Raw genomic sequence first — 16,984 nt, forward strand, 5'->3', positions numbered from 1 at the left:
AAACGTAGAGGTGTTTGTCCTACCGCAGGCTAAGGATCCATTAATTCTGGGCCTTCCCTGGTTAAGGAAGCACAATCCACACATAGACTGGCGGACCGGAGAGATAATGTCTTGGTCGAATCGATGCCTGCGAGAGTGCATGTCTCTTCCTTGTAAGGCTACAGGAGTGGAAAGCCCTGAACCGGAGAATCTGGCCCTCATTCCGGAGGAATATCAGGATTTCAAGGACGTCTTTAGCAAGGAGAAGGCCTTCTGCCTTCCCCCCCCCCACCGTGATTGTGATTGTGCCATTGATCTACTGGAAGGAGCTACGTTGCCTCGTGGAAGGTTGTACCCTGTTTCCCTACAGGAGCAGGACTCCTTGGAAACTTACATCCAAGAAGGACTACGACAAGGCATAATACAGCCTTCTACCTCGCCCATGACAGCTGGATTCTTCTTTATCAAGAAGAAGGATGGGGGCCTTCGACCAGTGATTGACTACCGAGCCCTGAACGCTATTTCAATCAAGAGACGTGAGCCCCTTCCCTTGATTCCGTCCTCATTGGAGCAGCTACGTGAGGCAGTGATATTCACCAAGTTGGACTTGCGCAGTGCTTATAACTTGGTGAGAATCCGTAAAGGTGATGAATGGAAGACGTCTTTTATCACCAGTAGGGGGCAGTATGAGTACCGGGTTATGCCTTATGGATTAGCAAACAGCCCGTCGATATTTCAGTCATTTATGAATCGGGTGTTTTATGACATGCTGGACAAATTTGTAATTGTGTACATCGATGACATTCTCATTTACTCACCATCCGAGCAGGCACATGTTCAGCACGTGAGGCAAGTACTGCAGAGGCTCCGGGAACACAAGCTGTACGCCAAGGGTGAGAAGTGCGACTTCCATCAAAAGAAGGTGAAGTACCTGGGATATGTTATTCAACCAGGGGAGGTAGCCATGGATGACCAAAAGGTCACTGCCGTTATGGAGTGGCCAGCGCCCCGGACTCTGGAGCTGCAGCGCTTCCTTGGTTTTGCTAACTTCTATTGCCGTTTTATTCGAAACTACAGCCAGATTGCAGCGCCTCTCACGTCCCTCACCCGCGGCAAACAGACCCGATTACCCTGGACACCAGTGGAGGACCGAGCCTTCACCCGTTTGAAACATGCCTTTTGTGCTGCTCCTGTCTTAACACAGCCTCGGCCAGAGCTCCCGTTTGAGGTGGAAGTGGACGCGTCAGAAGCTGGGGTGGGTGCAGTGTTGATCCAAAGGAACCCAACTTCCGGACGGCGCCATCCTTGTGCTTATTTCTCACGAAAATTGTCCTCTGCCGAACGCAATTATGAGGTGGGTGATAGAGAGCTCCTGGCGATCAAACTGGCCTTGGAGCAATGGCGGCATTGGTTGGAGGGGGCACGGCATCCCTTCTTAGTACTAACCGACCATAAGAACCTGGAGTACCTCCAATCCGTGAAACGTCTCTCCGCTCGACAGGCTCGATGGGCACACTGGTTTTCTCGCTTTTCATTTCGTGTAAGCTACATTCCCGGGAAGACTAACCTAAAAGCCGACGCCTTATCCAGACAGTTTGACCCCCCCGAGAGTGAGGATCGCGCTAGCCCCATCCTCGATCCGTCCTGTTTCGTTTCTTCTATTACCTGGGGTTTAGAGGAGACCATCCGGATGGAGAATGAGCATAGAGCCACCCCCTCGGGGTGTCCACCTGGCCTAAGGTACGTCTCTAAGGCTCATCGACTAAACTTGTTACAATGGATTCATTCCTAACCAGGTACTGGTCACCCTGGAATCTCAGCTACTCAACGCCTGGTATCACGCCGTTACTGGTGGCCTGGGTGGCGCCAAGAGGTTCAAGCCTTCGTGGAGAGTTGTCCTGAGTGTGCCCGTTGTAAGGCCTCAAACCTTAGCCCTGCAGGGCTTCTGCAGCCTCTACCTGTCCCCTCCAGACCCTGGTCCCACATAGTGATGGACTTCATCACAGATCTACCTCGTTCTGCCGGTAAGACCGTGATTCTTACTATCGTGGACAGGTTCTCCAAGATGTGCCGGCTGGTCGCTCTCCCGAAGTTACCTTCTGCCATAGAGCTCGCTGAGGTCTTGATCCAGGAGCTCTTCCGGTTCACCGGCATACCCGAGGACATTGTGTCGGACCGAGGGCCACAGTTTGCTTCCCGGGTATTCCGGGAATTCTGCCATAAATTGAAGATTACTCTCAGCCTTACCTCAGCCTATCACCCCCAGTCGAATGGACTAGCCGAAAGAACTAACTGTGAGGTATCCAAGGCGCTTCGCTTGCTGGTCCGAAATGACCCCACCAAGTGGACGTCTCACCTGGTGTGGGCTGAATACTCCCTCAATTCCCGGGTGAGTCCTTTAACTGAACTTACCCCGTTCCAATGTGTATTAGGGTTTCAGCCTCCCTTGTTCCCGTGGGATGCTCCTGTTGGGGCTATTCCTACAGTGGAGACCTGGTTCCGGGAGAGCAGAGACACCTGGCAAAACATACAACACGCTCTACGCACACAGGCAGCGCGAACCAAGACCCAAGCAGACAAAAGTCGACGCCCAGGGTTCCCCTTTCGAGTCGGACAGCAAGTTTGGTTATCTACCAAGAACCTTCGGATCCCGGGATGTCGTAAGCTTACGGCCAGGTATATAGGGCCCTTTCGGATACTGCGAAGGGTAGGTCCAGTGACCATGAGGCTCCTGTTGCCTAGAGTGTACCGGATATCTCCCACGTTTCCCTTCTGAAACCAGTCAAGTACAGCTGCCTGCGTCCTGGCTCGGACTCACCTGAGGTGGTCCTCCCTCCGGTGACCACTGCCTCTCCTTCCTCCAAGATGCACGCCCTCCTCGACTCCCGACGCAGGAAAGAAGGCCTGCAGTACCTCGTCGACTGGGAGGGTGAAGGGCCTGATGAACGTAGCTGGATTCGGGCTGTGGAGGTGACGGACCCTGCCCTGAAGGAAGACTTTCACAGGGCTCATCCCGCCAAACCCGCGCCCCGGCCCCGAGGGCGCCCTCGCAAGCAACGTAGGCCTCCAGGAGGCGACCGTCAAGGGGGGGTTCTGTCACGCCCACGTCTGTCACGCCCGTCACGCCCACAGGGGCGGATCAGACAGGTGCGGGGCATCAGGGACTGATTACCTCCTCAATATAAGGAGAGTACCTCACACAAACAAACCGCGAAGTATTGCGCTATGTACAGCCTTACTGAGCGTTATTCTGTCCTCTGTCTCCCTTTAATCCCGTCCCTTGCCTGTCTGCCTGTTGTACAATCCTTACCTTTCATTCCTTGTCTCCTCAGTTCAGCTCCCGTCCTTGACCCGCCTGTCCTGCTGAGCCCGGCTTCCCCTGTTATCCAGCCCGCCTCTGGACTTGTTAGCCTGATTAAAGCTCTGTTTCCCCGTACTTCTGGATCCGTGTCTCCCTTATCTACCCGGTGTGACAGTAACATTAAGAATGTTGATCAATTATCCTTCTGTATGTCTCTCGATGCTTCCTGTCTCCATGATGTTTTTCAGTTGTCTTGCCCAATGCAGATTCTGTCTCTGTATAATTCCACAATGTCACAAGTTTTAGACCATCATGCACCTATTAGATCCCTACTACACGGACTTCCCCATGGTTCACATCTGAGCTGCGTACCTTGAAACAAGTTGGTCGTCACTTGGAGATGCTATGGAAGAAGACTGGTCTGACTGTTCCTGCTCTGGCTTACACCGAATAGCTGAAGGATTACAAAAGTGCCTTATCTGCTGCGCATTCAAAGTACTATTCTGCCCTTATTAACTCTGATACTTGTTGCCCTAGATCTCTTGTCACTACAGTTAACAGACTCTGTCAACCCCCTGTTAAAACTCCTAATCCCTCTGCTGAGCGCTGTAATTCATTTGTGAACTTCAAGTCAAAATTGTGACCCTATATCAAGGCTTCTCTGCTAATCAGACCTCACCTCCGACAACTGATCCTATTCCTGAATCTCCAATCTGCTTAACTAAATTTGGCAAGTAGATCAAGGAAATAAGTCTGGGTACTACAATACAACACACCAGGTGTGCTCACATGACAGCAGTCGATATAGATAAATTAGAGAAGAACAAAAATGAAGTTAAAACAATTACAAAAATCAATCCACATGGGCTTTGAACTGCTTTCAGACATGGCTAAGGTTTTAAAAATAAACATCAACAATGGATCAATGGATCAATCCGGACAACTAAAGATGAGCAGCAGCTAGCTTTGCAAGGAACACATGCCAGTCAGGAGAAATATTCGCAAAGCTGAGTTTATTTCAGCAGCGAGGCAAACATGCACAGTAGGGGCAGGCAGAATCGTGGTCAGAGAGGCGAGGAGGCTGAGATCCGGAGAAGAGGGAACGCGGCGATCACAGGTTAAGTCGGGGTGCAGAATCATAGACAGGAGAGCAGGGTCCAAAGGTCCTGGAGCCAGGTCGGTCTGTCCGTTGATGCAGATGAGGCACACAAGGAGACCACGAGAGGGACGAAGGAGGAGAGGGAAGACTGGAAGGAGCTTGGGCCAGAGGAGCAGGAAGATCAGGCAGGGCGGAGCGGAGCTGGGCAAAAGACAGGGGTAAACATGCTCAGTATGTTTCTTGAAGTACTCGACAATACCTTACACTGAGCTGGGTGTAGCGGCGGCACTCCGGCTCTGTTTCACTCTTCTGTACCACCTTTAGAAGTTAATTCAACAACAAGCATTTGAAACGCGAGTAAGTCCAGGTTCTTTTCCTTTAAAAGAAGATGTTTAATTAAAATTTAGATTAACATGGCATGACTCGGTCAAAAACTGTGCTGCTTCCAGCTTATCTAACTCCCCAACTACGTAAGCACGTAGTTACCGTGCGCCAGAAGCCCAAAATACCAAAAGCGCATTAGAATTTCACATTTGTACATTCTATGCCTTTAACATAACAATATTTGTGAATTTTTATGAGTCTATTTTTTAACAACAAAATATATATATATATATATATACCTTCCTTTTTAACCCCCTTTTACCAGTACCAATAAACTAGCCTTTAATTGGCTCTTACACTGGGGTTTGGACCAACAACTTTACCGAGGGACACTTCTTCTTACACCAGCACCTGATAGGGTCTGGCAAAGAATTGGGATGGATTTGTATTGGTGGCAGTGTCATACGTACTTGCTGATCGGACTAATTTTCTCATTACATTGAGGTGGTTCGCCTCAAATCCATAACGTCAACATCAGTGACTATAGGATTGAAGCAGATATTTGCAAGACATGGAATTCCTGAGATTGTTGTCTCAGATAATGATCTTCAGTTTACCTCAGACGTTTTCAAAGAATTTACTTCTGCCTTTCAGTTTGACTACATTACAAGCAGTCCTCACTTTCCACAGGCCAGCGGGGAGGCAGAATGAGTGATAGCAACAGTGGAAAGGCTGAGGAGAAAAGGAGGAGATCACAGTGAGGCGCTGCTGGCCCCCCGGGCAGCTCCGCTAGAAGATGGCATCTCAACTGCACAGTTCTTAATGCACCACAGTGCTGCGGTTACTGGCCACGCTTAATCCGAAGTGGTCAAACCTTCAAAAACATAACGCAGCAGACAAGGCAGTATGACAGTGTCAGACAATGTACTGTAATCGTCCCTGTCTGACTTAATTTTAAGAGTTCATTCTGTTTTTTTTATTTTGTATTTCTTTTCAGAATCCAGAGGACAAGTGACTGTGACTCAGACTCCAGATCTGATATCAGCTTCCTCAGGACAGACAGTCACTATAAACTGTAAAACCAGCAGCCCAGTACATGTTCATTATAATAACCCCTGCATGGCCCGGTACCAGCAGTACCTCCATTACAATTAGGCTGCATTTTTAAAGACGGAGAGAAAGCTGTGCACACTCTAGGCCCAGAAGGAGCCAGAGTCTCCAGCGTCCAGCCCAGAGAATTTTAGAATTTAGACTTTGTTGATCAGTGGTCATTGTTGACACACCACAGCACACAGTGCACAACAACGAAATGTGTCCTCTGCATTTAACCCATATGTCATATCATGACATAGCAGGGGGCAGCTAATTCAGTGCCCGGGCTGCCGCCACTCTGCCTAAGTCTCCAGCGCCCGGCTCGGAGGCAGTTGCTTTGCTCAGGTCACCAGCACCCGTCTTGCCAGACTCAGGTTTGCCAGCTCCAAACCCCAAGCAAGTTGCCAGCAACTCAGAAGAGGCCATGTCGTCAGCGCATCACACTCCTGTGTCAGTGTCTCCAATTTCAGACCTGAACACCCCAGGTGGCCACACTCAGGTGCAGCAAGCACCTGTCCAGCCTTCACAGTTGCCCAGCAGCAGACTTTGGTCCTGGTCTTGTGTTTCCATGTTCCGGAGAGGTCGCCTGGGGTATGGACGCCATCAGTGCCCTCCAGATCCTCTGCAGGCAATCTTTCCTACACCCACAGATCCTCCTCTGATTCCCCTTGTGCCTGTGGTCCCTACATCCCTCCCTCCTGTCTGGTGCTCATCTGCCCCGGCAGTGTTGCTGCCACTCAATGAAGGCTCAACCACCCAACAGCCCTCAGCCAATCCCGTGACAGTCCTCAATGCCCAGCCCCCTGTGTCTCGCTCCCTGCTCATTGTTAGACCCACAGTATAGTGTAGTGACACAAATATACAGTATTGTTCAGGTTCACAGTTCAGCAGCAGGTACTGAGGGGGGCAAGGGTGTTGAGGAGCTGGACGGCATGGGGCAATAAGCTAGTACACAGTCTGGCTGGCTTGGCTCGAATGCTGTGGTACCGTCTGCTGGACAGCAAGAGCACAAAGAGCCTGTGTGCAGGATGTGTGGGGTCGGCCACACATCCTTTCAGAGGCTGCGTGTGCAGTAGACATTCTGTATGAGGGGAAGAGAGACACCGATGATGTCCTCTGCTGTCTTGATAATCTTCTGTAGTAACTTGCGGTCGTCAAGCCTTTCTCAGCTGTCGCGGAAAGTAAAGCCACTATTGTGCTTACTTGGTAACAGACGAGCAGTTGAGGCACCAGTTGAGGTCCTCAGTGATATGAACACCGAGGAGTTTGATGTTGTCGACCTTCTCTATGGTTCTGTCATTTATGTGGAGTGGAGCTGGGCAGGACTTCCTGAAGTCGATAATCATCTGCTTCGTTTTGTCAACATTGAAAGACAGGTTGTCAGCGCACCAGGCTGTCAGGTGTCTGACCTCTTCTCTGTACTGTATGCTGACTGTATTGCTACTGATGAGCTGTGTTTATTTTTATTCTTACCAAATTGGTTTTAATTCATGCTGAGCACAAATCACTTAAGTTCCTTTTGGCTCCTGTTAATAAAGTCCCCTGTCAGAGGTTTGCATATGTATGTTTTATGAAATTAATAAATGAATGAATGAATAAATGAATGAATGAAAATTACATTTATATAGTGCTTTTCAAGACACCCAAAGCGCTTCACTGAAGCAATAGGGAGGCACTTCAACCCCCACCACTGTGTAACTCCCACCTGGAAGATGAGAAGGCAGCCATTCTGCACCAGTACACTCACCACACAGAGGATGATTAGGAGGTCATATCTGACAGGGGCACAGTGGGCAATTGTAGCCAGTACATCAGGGTACCACCCCTATTCTTTTGAAAGACAGAGTATCTATGAGCATAAATGTTGAATTTTGTGTGTATAGCAATTGCACAAAAGTTATATTATAATTGTTACCAAAGTTTACTTTTATGTTAAATTGTTGTGTCGCAATAAACAGTGATAAATTCAAATTGAACTTCTGTTTGTCCTGTGATATATAATCAATAAGTAAATTAAATATGATTGAAAATGAAATCAACAGGTGGTGATAATACCTTTGAAATGCATAAACTGTGTGTGGTATGTAAGTGAGCTAAATATTTTTTGAGTGCAGGGAATATTTTGAGGGCTTAATACTGTTTGAGTGTCTCTACACAGAACATGTGTCATGCCGTCATCGTCCGCTCCTTCCGTGTGCCACGCCCCCTCGTTAACCCAGTTTGGATTCCCAGTGTTTACCAGCTGTTTCTGATGGTTGTCATTAGTCCAATGTATTTAGTCCACATTTCTGTTTTTTCCCCAGTCCGGTCATTGTAATGTCACTGCGTGTTTCCTTGCCTGCCCTTTTTATTAAATCCCGTTTTCCCTGATTTCCTGACTGCCGCTCCTCTGTCTCCGCTCCGCGTCCCGCGCACGGCACAACAACGCTTTTCCACTGGTCCAGAGCCCAGTGGCGGCGTGCTTCACACCACTCCATTTGACACTTGCCATTGTGCTTGGTGATGTGAGGCTTGCATGCTGCTGCTCAGCTATAGAAGCTCATTCCATGAAGCTCCCGGTGCACAATATGTGCCTCAGCACTCGGCAACCCTGCTCTGTTACATTACGTGAGATTCTGTTGTTCCTAAACGCTTCCACTTTAAAATAATACCACTTACAGTTGACCGTGGAATAGGCCTATCAGGGAAGAAATTTTACAAATTGAATTATTTGCACTTTTGTCTTTGTAGAAGGAAACTTTCAAGATTGAGTTTTTGTAACAGCCTATAATTATTATTTCCAGCGTTTTGTTTTTCTAAAAAAACCGCAATTACAGTTAAAATTCATATTCAGACTATAAAGACAAAGAAAAACCAATTTTATCGTCCGCGCGGGTTTATATCATTATGAGCGCCTGCCCCAGAGTATTGCGCAATTGCGCGCGCGGGGATTATAGGGATCATTGCCCACAAACCCTGAGGTGGAAAACCGCAAGGCTGCTGGCTGAGCCACTCAGACACGTGCCACCAATACAGTACAGTATCGTTTCTATGCAAATACTCTATATGGTTACAGTAGGTCCCTTTACATACGGAGTTTCTCTTTATGCAGAAGGTGATGTGATCTCACGTGCCATTTGTATATTCAGTAATTCTAAAGCCTTGCGGTTTCTGTCATCTGGGTGGAAATTCACATATTATGTCTGCAACAAACAGGATCGGTTTGAAGGAGATTTTGAAGAAATACTGGAAAGCCTAGAACCTGGCAATTCTACGGCATTTAACAGAATCACAGGCAGAAGTTGCTGTTATTTCTGCAAAGCAATATACTGGTTTGAACAGTCGAAGTGTTGTAAATTACTGTGATTCCTACATTCATAGAAAGAGAAACATACGTACCACGTGTATTTATTAAATGTGGGCGTAAGGAGAGTATTAAACGTCGATTAATGTATAACTACGACGAGAAACGCGGCTGTAGCGCTGAGAGGTTTTTGTACGGCGTGTCAATCAGATTCAGTCACTGTGGTGGACTTTCGGCGGCGGGACCAGACTGGATGTTGGCAGTAAGTATCCAGCTTTTTATAATAATTATACAAGTAGAAATCTTTAACACATACGCACAATTAAGTTGTGTTGTTATCGCAAATGTATTAGGGTGAATATCTGGGACTTCAATAAGAAAATTATTCGGATGATGTATATACAAGATAGAAATATTTAAAACATTAATTACATACTCGCTTGGGTCAGATAACACATTAGTTGTAACATATGCCTATTACTTGTTAATAATAGACCTATAATAACCGTCAAGTCGTACCTATAATATATCAGATATCGAACAGCACGTTACTTTTCAGCATACTTAGTTTGTGCAAGTGACAGAAAACGTGATATTTTCACTCGTTAGGTTTATACCCATATAATATTAGGTATATAACGGTTAGTTCCCTGTACTGCGCTGCTGCGAGGTTTTTGTACGGCGGCTGATGCGCCGTGAATCACTGTGGTACACTTTCGGCGGCGGTTCCAGGCTGGACGTTGGAAGTAAGTGTCTCTCTGTGTAATATTAATATTTGAATATTAGTATTAATATCTATAGTCGACACATGGTTTTAACGTGATAAGGCGGTTCTGACAGATATATCTGCAAACAACTATTATCATAACTGATAACGATTGTCGTTGTCCCGAAGACAATGCCTTGTAGTTTAAGATTTGCGATGCATTTTTCGTGGTGTGTATGTTCGGTGGGATACTTCGCATTATTTCATATAGTGTCTGAGTGAGTGAACAAGCGGTCATTAATGCATGTAAAAAGGATCTCAATCATAAACCATGTGATTGTTATATAAGTTTGGATTTTGATACACAGTCTGACATAATAACTGGTAACGATAGGATACTTAACGTATTTCATATTCACGGTTAGATTGTATTTTACACATTCATTTTATGACCCATATAAAAGGGAATATGTTAAGCTGAGATAAGGCACAAGGGCAACATTAGACTATTTACAGTAGATTTTAGGAAGGTGTCTGTTTTGTCACATGCAGAACTACTTATGTAATCACAGATTCTGTTAACCAGGGTGAGTATTGCTAAAATGGGATACCTGGCAAAATGGGACAGTTAAACTTTGCAATAAATATATGTGTTTAGTGTTTATTTTCTCTTCTATATAGTGTTTTAGGGGCATTAATGTATTTAGAATGGTATCAAGACGTCGAAATGGTTCTGTAATTCTTTCCAGAAAGGAAATTTTCAAAAGGATCCCATTTTAACAATACCTAAGCTATGTCATATTCCACTTAGTGTATCTATTTATACTTAAAGTTTGTATTAAACTCTGACCTAAAGTCCCTTTGGTGTCCCCTAGGTAACAAAGCCCCCACCCTGACGGTCCTGCCCCCCTCCAGTGTGGAGGTGTCCAGCAAGAACACGGCCACCCTGATGTGCCTGGCCAACAAGGGCTTCCCCTCCGACTGGAAGCTGAGCTGGAAGGTGGACGGTAGCAGCAAAGCCGCGGAGACGAGCCGCGGGCTCCTGGAGAAGGACGGCCTGTACAGCTGGAGCAGCAGCCTGAGCCTCACTGCGGACGAGTGGAAGAAGGCGGGCTCAGTGGTCTGTGAGGCCAATCAGGGCTCCCAGGCTGCTGTCACTCAAACGCTGAAGAGGACCGACTGTTCAGAGTAGATGAGCTCAGCGTCACCTGTGATGAGCGGCTGATTACTGTGTTTTTACTGTGCTGTGCTACACGCTTCAGATTTACTAACTGAATATATATTGTGCTTTGCTTGATCCATGAGTGAACTGATATTTTATTAGTTTTGGTGTCTCCTTGTATTATCTTGTGTGTTTTATTCATGAATGTTGCATAGATAAATAAAGATTTCATCCTGTCTGATACAGAAACTGACATCAAAACTGGTTATTTTAACATGCACACAGTGATACCATCATGACACAGAACATGATCCTGAACCTTTCAGTTTAGATTTTTTAATTCTGAATATAAGTCTTCTGTCAGAAGTACAAAATCTTCGCTGTTTATCTTCACTATTTTGCAGAAAGTAAAGTAGATGCATTGAGGGACTTAAACTAAAAGTTTGAAAAGGTTCATACTGAGCAGTTGATATTGCAAACCACATAATGGGCTCATTCTTCATACAACAGAAAACAATTCTAATTAAACTCAATTAACATCCCATAATTATCTCCAATGTAGAGCATACACACTCAATAAATATATTGCCACAATGTATCCAAATTATAGTAAATTTTTAAACAGTAAAGACAGTCAATGATCGTGTGAGACAATCTGCTGCTCTGTGACACAAGCTGAGCCCCCACCTCACTCTAACCCCAGGGGGACTGGGGGACATTTGCCTGCTCTATTCTGGGGGCAGCAGAACCTTCCTGCTCAGTTCATGCAAATATGAGTTTCGCTCCAACGGTTGAGAGTTTAGTTTCAGGTCTTAAAACAGGCTGGACTGGGGCAGCTGTGAGGGGGAGGGACTGACCCCATTTCTGATCAGGGGACAGGAAGCGGAAATGTCAGCTACTCACTGGCTACATCAGTACTTTGTACATTATACTACATGAACAATTATTTATTCTGCATGAGTAATCACTCATTTTCTGATCTCCATTTTATACTACAGGAACAATTATTTAGTCTTAGTGCAGAAAATCATCCTCTTTGCAGAATAATTTTTAATGATATAATTTAATAATAAATAATCTCTGCAACTATCTGAACAGTGTACAAATTGCAAAAAATCCTGACATTAGTATTAATAGTTTTTGCTTAAATACTGTTGCAGTTCTTATGTAGAGTTCAGTAAAGCTTTATGTCTCAGCAATGCAGGCCTACAGCACACAGGGAAACAAAAAAACGTTCCTCCTGATCTCAGTGCAACATTCACGACAGCAATGGGTCCCTCTACTGGCCATTGAAGGAAGTTACATAGGAAAGCATTATCTCTGGCCTTCATCAACTGGGACTAAGGGGCCAAGCCCAACCCCTGAAAAACAACCCCACACCATAATCCCCCCTCCACCAAACTTTACACTTGGCACAGTGCAGTCAGGCAAATACCGTTCTCCTGGCAACCGCCAGACTTGTCCATCAGACTGCCAGACAGAGAAGCGTGATTTGTCACTCCAGAGAACACATCTCCACTGCTCTAGAGTCCAGTGGCGGCGTGCTTTACTACACTGCATCTAACGCTTTGCATTGCACTTGGTGACCTAAGGCTTGGATGCAGCTGCTCGACCATGGGAACCCATTCCAGGAAGTTCTCTACGCACTGCTCTCGAGCTAATCTGAAGGACACACTAAGAGCGTTTTTCCACCGCACCAGGTACCGTACTTTCGGTACTTTCGGTACTTCCATAAAGTGCCGAAAGTTTGGTACTTCTTTCATGTCGGTTTTCCACTGGCGTAAAAAATGGTACCGGGGTTCTGTCGATATATGCTGCCTTGTCGAAAAATGCTACCGTAGTGCTAATAGATAGCCCTAACCCTAAGCCTGTGTTTCCTCGTTTGTCCTTCCTTCAATTTTACTTTTTTATATTTTTGTTTCTACTGCTTTTTATTTTGTTTCTCGCTGTCAGGGTTGCCAGGTCCCAGAAATATTTCCAGCCCAATGACAACTCAAAATCCGCCCAAATGGAATGAAAGCTAGCCCAATTTTTCAGTGTCCAATCAGATTAGACAACGGCTGGATTCCCACAAAGGGCCTTAAAATAAATTTATATAAGTTTAAAGTATTGGCCTTTTGTCTTACCCAAATTCTTAATATCATTTGAGAAAGGAGCCGCATTTTTTTTTATGTTTCTCAGTCGCAGCATGAGCTACCAGATCACCGTGGTGAGCTCTTACTTCACATTTGCAATATTTGCAGAACGCTTTTCTATCATCATTTGGAACACTTCGAATCCACTCCTTTAATCCTTTCTCTGTCTCCCACTCTTTGCGATACTTCTTTCCATACCTTCCCCATTTACCTGACATTTTAGAATGCTGCTTGTTCATCCACAGACAACCGAACCGACGCTTCTGACTACAACGCTCTCATGGAGTGACGTGATGATGATGCTTGATTTGTGATGTCAAAAGCACATGTTTGTTGCCAAGTATTCATTCCCGGGGATCAACACCCAGTAATAAAAGGTTCCCTTTTATCTTTGTCCACAATTATTTTATTTTATTTATTTTTTTGCGGCCCCGGTACATTATAAATGTAGCCCAAAAAACCGCAACCCGCAACTCCGTATTTTTTCCCGCAACTCCTTTTCTAAAATAGCCCAATTGTGCGGGAAAACCGCTACCCTGGCAACCATGCTCGCTGTGATCGCTCTGTGTGTTTCAAAAGATGGCGGTTGTATTTTGTGTTTCAGCGGCAGGCTATTTGCATAACCAATCGACAGCAAATACGTTTGCAAGTCCCACCCCAAAGTACCGAAGTACCAAAGAAGTACCCCAACTGGTTTGGCACTTTTGGTACTCGAGATTTCGGTACTGGTACTCGACCGGAAGTCAATGGAAAAGCGAAAGTACCGTACTTTGTGCGGTGGAAAAGCGCCCTAAGTTTGGAGGTCTGTAGTTATTGACTCTGGGGACAGTTGGTGACTTCTGCACACTGTGCACCTCAGCAAGCTTTGTACTCACTGTGATTTTACGTGGCCTACCACTACGTGGCTGAGTTGCTGTTTTTCCCAGTTGCTTCCACTGTGTTATAATAACACTAACATTTGACCGTGGAATATTTAGTAGCCAGGAAATTTCATGAATGAACTTATTGCAGTGGTGACATCCTTTTTTTTTTTTTCCCCCTGTCGTGTCGGCAGTTAAGCAAGCAGGATGTTAGTCTGGGTGCCTTATTGTGCCAACACTTTTATTTTAACAAGTGGAGCTTCGGATTTAAGCTCCTCTTGTTACTTGAGGTATACTCTTTATTAATCAGTTATATGTCAATGCGCCACAAAGCCGGAGCTGACAGGGGGGGTTAGTGGGAAAAAAATCGAGAGAGAAAGTGAGAAAGGAGAGAAAGGGGTGAGAGACAGTAAAATAAATAAATGCATAATAAAAATAAAATAAGGAGGGGGGTCAGAGAGAGAGAGAGAGACAGGGAAAGAGAAATAATACATAACAAACAATAGAACAAAAAAGGAAAGAGTGATGAGGACAGCTTCTGCATCTTGCTGCTTTACACCGTATCATCACACCAGCTGCTGTATCTGAAAGATAAGATCCAGGGACACACACAAACAGTATACACACAAAGAAACCAGTGGTACCGCCACGACATGGGACCGTGCCTGTGCCAGTATCCGCTCCTGGAACCAAACACGTCAATACCAACGAAAGAAAATAAATATATACAGTAGGCACAAGCAGACCACCAGGAACACCGTCCAAACATTGTCGTACCCGCATCCGCATCCGAGAGGAGGGAGTGGAAGCCACACACCAACCCCCACACACACTCTCACACACACACACACACACCCAGACAAGGGGAAAGAGGGATAAAATAGGGGAAGAGAGCCCCAGGCGCTCGTGTGTGTGCGTGTGCGTGCATGTCTATGTGTGTGTGCGTTCTAAGTGTATGTGTGTGCGTGTGCATATGTACGTGCATGTGTGTGTACGCATATGTGTATGTGTGTATGTTTGTGTGTTGTGAGTGTATGTATGAGTGTGCAGGTTAACATGGAATGATTCCCAGTGTGTGTGCGAGGCCACAACAACGCCACCCCGGGGCCCCCAGACGGCCGGGAGAGCCCCGACGGGTCACGGACCCAGCCGCCCCACAGTGGCCAGGTACCTGGGCCCCCGCCACCGGAAGGCTGCGCGCCCACCCAAGGAAGGCAGGGAAGGAGGCACCGGGCGCCCCCCACCGGCCAGCACGAGGCAGGAACCCCACGGCCACAGGCGGTAGCGCGCCGGCCCCCCCTGGGGGCCGGCCACGCAGGCACGGATAGAGCCCGGAGCCCGGAGCACCCGCACACCCCGTGGGGGCCCCGCCAGCCCCGGGGAGACCCGCCCCCCCCCAAGAACCCCCACCCGGGGGACCAGGGGGACGCCCCGAGAGCCACCAAGCACACTCGCCCCTGGCTACCCCGACCCCCCCTCCCCCACCCAGATCCCAACCCTCCCTCCCCAGCCCCCGCACCCTCCCTCCCCCAAGTCCCCTAACTACCGCCCCCACACCGCCCCATGCAGTGGTGACATCCTATCACGGTACCACGCTTGAATTCACTGAGCACCTGAGTGTGACCCAATATTTTGCAAACGTTTGTAGAAGCAGTCTGCATGCCTAGGTGCTTGCAATATTGTGTATATACAGTATGCAGTCAGGGTCAAGATGTTCAGTCACTGTGTGGTTAAGCATTACATCTGCTAAGACATGATTTTAAATTTTAAGCATCAGAACGAGTATGGTATGATTTTAAATGTCGTATCATAGCTTGTGCCAGCTGCTGTGGTTCCAACATCACAGAAACAGGCACCTTCCTGAGATTCTCACTTACTACAGTGTCTACAGACAATGGTGTGATAAACAAAACATCCAGGCAGCAGCAGGTCTGCTGCGGAAAACACCTTGTTAATGAGAGCGGTCAGAGGAGAACAGCCAGATTCCTCAGAGCTAATAGGAGAACCACAGGCAGACAAATAACAGCTCAGCGCATCAGTGGTGTGCAGGAAGGGATCTCTAAGCACACAAGGGTCCTACTTGTAGTGCTATGAAATAAATAACGTGTATGTTATACAATTTGTGAATATTAAGCGTCTGTTTGATATTCAATATTTCAATAAGATGTCACTATGAGCAGTTAATGTCACGACTGGAACTTATTCAGTTAAAAGCATATTTGTTGGCTTTCACAAGCATCGTCTGAAAGAGAGCTGCCCAAACTGCATGGATCATTCATCCACAAAGGCAGGTTTTCTGCCCTCTGGCCACTGAGACCTTAAACAGGTAACCAGCGGGACTAGGGGCTGCTGATTGGTTGGGCGGCTCCAGGATGAGGTGCACAAAAGGCAGACTCCAGTGCAGAGGACTGGAAAAGCAGGAACAGGAAGCTGGACCCAGGAAACAGGAAGTGGGGCTGAAACACAAAACCAGCATGCTCACGGCAAACCTATGAACAAGACACCAGTTTCCCAGCACACCGACTGTGGAAATTCTAATCAGGACCATGAACCCAGGAACGAGACATAGGCTAACCAGGACCAGGAATTCAACGCAAGACACTGGTCATCAAGAACCACAAACTTGGAAACAAGAGGCTGGTACACAAACCACTAAGCTAGTGACCATGCTGGCAACCAGTGCGGATCCAACCCATTAAGCAACATAGGCAACCGACTAGGGCGCCATCTTCTGAGGGGGCACCAACCAAGAGAGTCACTAGAGATTTATGATAAGGGGGGCTAAGCCTTTACTAAGGGATAATGAAAAGGAATTATAGCACACCATTCAAACTAATTAGTGTACATATACTGGGGGGGGGGGGGGGGGGGGCTATGGAGCCCTAGTGATGCCCTTGATGCCGACTTAGCAAGACAAACACCCCGGAATAACACAAGCTAAGCTACAGCAAGACACACAGGCACACAGCTCAAGCTCTGAGCCCTATGATCTAAGAGCAATGACAAATTACATAAGATTCAGAGCTCAGTACCACAGGCTAAG

The 16,984-nt window shown here is 46.8% G+C and overlaps 1 gene segment (V, D, J or C); it reads left to right on the plus strand.

The window, feature by feature from the left end:
* LOC140588283 (Ig kappa chain V-V region MOPC 21-like) overlaps positions 1-11,195 on the plus strand; it is a 33,244-nt gene extending 22,049 nt beyond the window's left edge. The window contains 2 exon segments of the C gene segment in view: positions 9,303-9,340; positions 10,660-11,195. Coding sequence covers positions 9,303-9,340; positions 10,660-10,976 — 355 coding nt within the window.
* The last annotated feature ends 5,789 nt before the right edge of the window (positions 11,196-16,984 follow it).

This window comes from Paramormyrops kingsleyae, chromosome 3 (genome assembly GCF_048594095.1).
Source record: "Paramormyrops kingsleyae isolate MSU_618 chromosome 3, PKINGS_0.4, whole genome shotgun sequence".
Taxonomy (NCBI): Eukaryota; Metazoa; Chordata; class Actinopteri; order Osteoglossiformes; family Mormyridae; genus Paramormyrops; species Paramormyrops kingsleyae.